The sequence below is a fragment of the Tupaia chinensis genome, unplaced genomic scaffold, assembly GCF_000334495.1.
Source record: "Tupaia chinensis unplaced genomic scaffold, TupChi_1.0 Scaffold149501_1, whole genome shotgun sequence".
In the NCBI taxonomy this organism is placed as follows: Eukaryota; Metazoa; Chordata; class Mammalia; order Scandentia; family Tupaiidae; genus Tupaia; species Tupaia belangeri.
This window is the reverse complement of record NW_006209345.1, coordinates 403,331-406,559: the sequence shown is the minus strand read 5'-3', so window position 1 is coordinate 406,559 and position 3,229 is coordinate 403,331. Positions and strand designations below refer to the sequence as shown.

The following is a 3,229-nucleotide window of genomic DNA, read 5'->3' as shown; positions in this document are numbered from 1 at the left end:
TGAAGTTCGTGAACTCCTACACCCCCATCTTTTATGTGGCTTTCTTCAAAGGCAGGTAGGGGCCTCCTCAGTCTTTCCCAGCTCACTTGTCCATGTGCAGTGCGGGCGCTCCCCTGCCGAGGCCCAGGCAGAGCAGTCCGTGTGGCTTCCACTGAGGTTCCAGAGCAATGGGGAACACAGGCAGCGGGAACACTAGAGAACAGGGAGCCCGGGCAGCAGCAAGCTTCCGGTGCTCCCTCGGCAGGTAGGGCTGAGTCCAGAGTGCACAGCCATAGGAGAGCAGGGTGTGAGAAGCGTGGCCGCCCACCAGCTGAGTGATGGCCAGGGTTCCTAATGGGGCCAACCTTGTCCTAGATTCTCTGGAGCCAACCCACCATGATGCCCCCCACCCCTCGTGCCAGTGGGCAGGTGTGATCTCAGAACCCTTCCAAAAGCCTCTTCCTCAGCATCCTGCAATTACAAGTGCCATGCCCACCCTCTCACCCCGGGGTTCTAGAGCCCTGCTGAAGTGAGGTTCAGTCTACCCCGAAAGTGTCCACGAGGAACACGCCCTCAGAGCCCCAACACCATCCCACCAGAAGGTGAGAGGTCATCTCTCCTCACCCAGGTGGCCCAGGTTTCAGAGAGATTCCATGCCAGCTATCTCCTGACCCCACCGTGGAGCTGGTACAGCTTCGCTCAGGGCAGCTCAGGAAGCCTGTGGTTGTAGGCACGAGGTGGTCTTTGACTTCATTCCCTCCTGGATTTCCTTCCCCTGTCTGTCTCTTTGCCTCAAAGTTTCCCATTGAAGCAGTTATCCCAGAGGACTTCAAAAAGTTCATGGAAAATGGAATTAAAAAACAAATTTCTTGGGACCAACAGATGGCGTAATGATTACATCGCTGGACTCCCATGTAGTCGACTGAGGTTTGAGTCCTGCACCTGGCGACTTGAAACTCATGCCAGGCGCATGTGCATGTGTGCCCAAGATCTCCAGAGGAGAATGGAGAAGGGACGGTGGCATGGCCATACTCCTTGGGGGGTGATTTCTTGCTTTCTGTCTCTTTCTGTCTCTTGGACGAGTGCACGCACCCTAGAGCAAAAAAATAAAATATTTCTATCAAAAACAAATTCACAGCAGGCACTTGTGCATGCATACCCAAAATTGCAAGAGGAGACTGGAGGAGAAGGGGTTGCAGCGTGGCCATCCCCCGGGCGGGGCGGGGGGGGGGATTTCTCGCTTTCTGTCTCTGTATCTCTCTCTCTCTCCAGTGAACATGCATGCCTTATTTTTTTTTTTTTTTGTAGAGGTTTTCGCTATAGGGCGTGTGCACTCGCCAGACAGACAGAGAGAGACAGAGAGATAGAAAGTGAGAAATCACCCCCCAGGGGGGATGGCCACACCACAATCCCTTCTCCTCCATTCTCCTCTCGGGATCTTGGGCACACACGCACACACGCCTGGCGTGAGTTTAAGCCACCGGGTCCAGGATGCGAACCGCGGTCGACTATGTGGGAGTCCAGCAACATAGCCATTACACTAACTACTGGTCCCCAAAATCTCTTTTTTTAAAAAAAAATGAAAGAATAAATTTCTTTTGGTCCAAAGAAATATATATTTTTGAAACCTATGCATAATATTTTTATAATATGTATTTCCCAGAAACTTTTCGAAGACCCCTTGTATTTTCTCACTCCTCTGCATCTGGGAATCAAACATCGGCCAATAGAAAACAACAGTGGCCGTCTTTAGCGATACAGTCGGGCAGGGGGAAAGTCCTGTAAATGCACGCTGAGGCTCAGGCTGCAGGAATCAGCCCCGCAGCCACCTCCTGAGAGGTCTCTCCAGAGCCCAGACTCTCCTTCTCTCTGATGACCTCCTCCAATCGTTTCAGGTTTGTGGGACGCCCGGGCGACTACGTGTATATTTTTCGTTCTTTCCGAATGGAAGAGGTAAGTGAGACTGTATACATTCCGGCAGTCCCTTTCGCGTTGCTCTTCCAGTGTCTACACAGTGACCTTGGATGACTCAAATGATGCATATTTGCTACTCCAGTCGTGACTGTTTCTTTCATTGTTGTTAAAATCTTCTGTTTTTCACCCAGCAAGATCTTATTTCGCGTGTCCATGTAGAATTTTTTTAAAATAAAGTCTCTGGGACCAGCAGATGGCATAATAGCCACATCACTGAACTCCCATGTGGTTGACCGTGGTTTGAGTCCCAGACCCTGGGCTTAAAACTCACACTGGGTGCATGTCCGTGCGTGCCCAAGATCCCAAGAGGAGAATGGAGAAGAAGGGATTGCAGTGTGGCCCTCCCCCCAGGGGGAGATGTCTCGCTTTCTGTCTCTCTGTCTCTCGAGAGAACGCAGCCTATAGTAAAAATGTCTCTAAAGAAATAATAATAAAATAAATTTTCTTCAGGGTCAGTGACTCTGTAAGACTCTGAACAGTTCACTCCAGTTAAGATGAATGAATGAGGAAAAGAACATGACCTTACGTTTTCATGTCAGCGTCGAAATGCCCACCTCTGTGCCTCAAACAATGACGGTGATAGGTGGCATCTTGGAGTGGTTCTGGCTATGGAGCACCAGCCCCACTCCTACTGCCGAGTCCTGGTCCGTGGCCTTGTTCCACTTGTCCCATGACCAGTGGCCCCAACAGACCAAGCTGTGGTGGTCCAAATCTCAGCATTTCCCATTCACAGACTAGTTCAGCATATCAGAAACTAAGGATGTGGGTCTTCCTGATACAGAGCCTTTGAAAGAGTGCAGAGGCAGGGCCCGGCATCAGGGACAGGGCGATCAGGCATCTGGAGTGCAGCGTGGAGGTTGAACCACCCGCGTGCAGGCCCTTCTTTGTGCATGCCAAGTTTTAGGCCCACAGTGATGGGTGTTTGCGAAAAGCCCACAACAGGGCCAGTCTGTGGCATGGTGGTTAAGGCAGCTGGATCACACATGGCCGTCTGTGAAGTTTGGGGCCTGGACCCAGCAGCTTGAGAAACACATCAGGTACGTGTGTGTGCTTGGGACTCAGAGATGATCACTGTGCCCCAAAGGTCACAGGTACCCCTTATATCCTCTTTGCTTAGATAAGTTAAATTTCTTGCTTACAAAGGCATCTAACCCATTGTCAGCTGCTTCCTGGTCCTTGGCCTAAAGTGACATAAGCTCACTGAGGGCAGGGGTATTAGGCGGGCCACATTGCTGCAGGACCTGCCTACTGAACAGGCCCAGCAGATGGGCAGCCA

The 3,229-nt window shown here is 51.3% G+C and overlaps 1 protein-coding gene across 1 annotated transcript in view; it reads left to right on the top strand.

The window, feature by feature from the left end:
- The window catches only part of ANO1 (anoctamin 1), a gene marked incomplete in the record, with an annotated part of 236,584 nt that overhangs the window by 199,469 nt on the left and 33,886 nt on the right, over nt 1–3,229 (top strand). Inside the window, 2 exon segments of the mRNA XM_014585285.2 lie at nt 1–55; nt 1,875–1,932. The exon segment at nt 1–55 is cut by the window's left edge and continues 72 nt beyond it. Of these exon segments, the coding sequence (XP_014440771.1) occupies nt 1–55; nt 1,875–1,932 (113 nt within the window).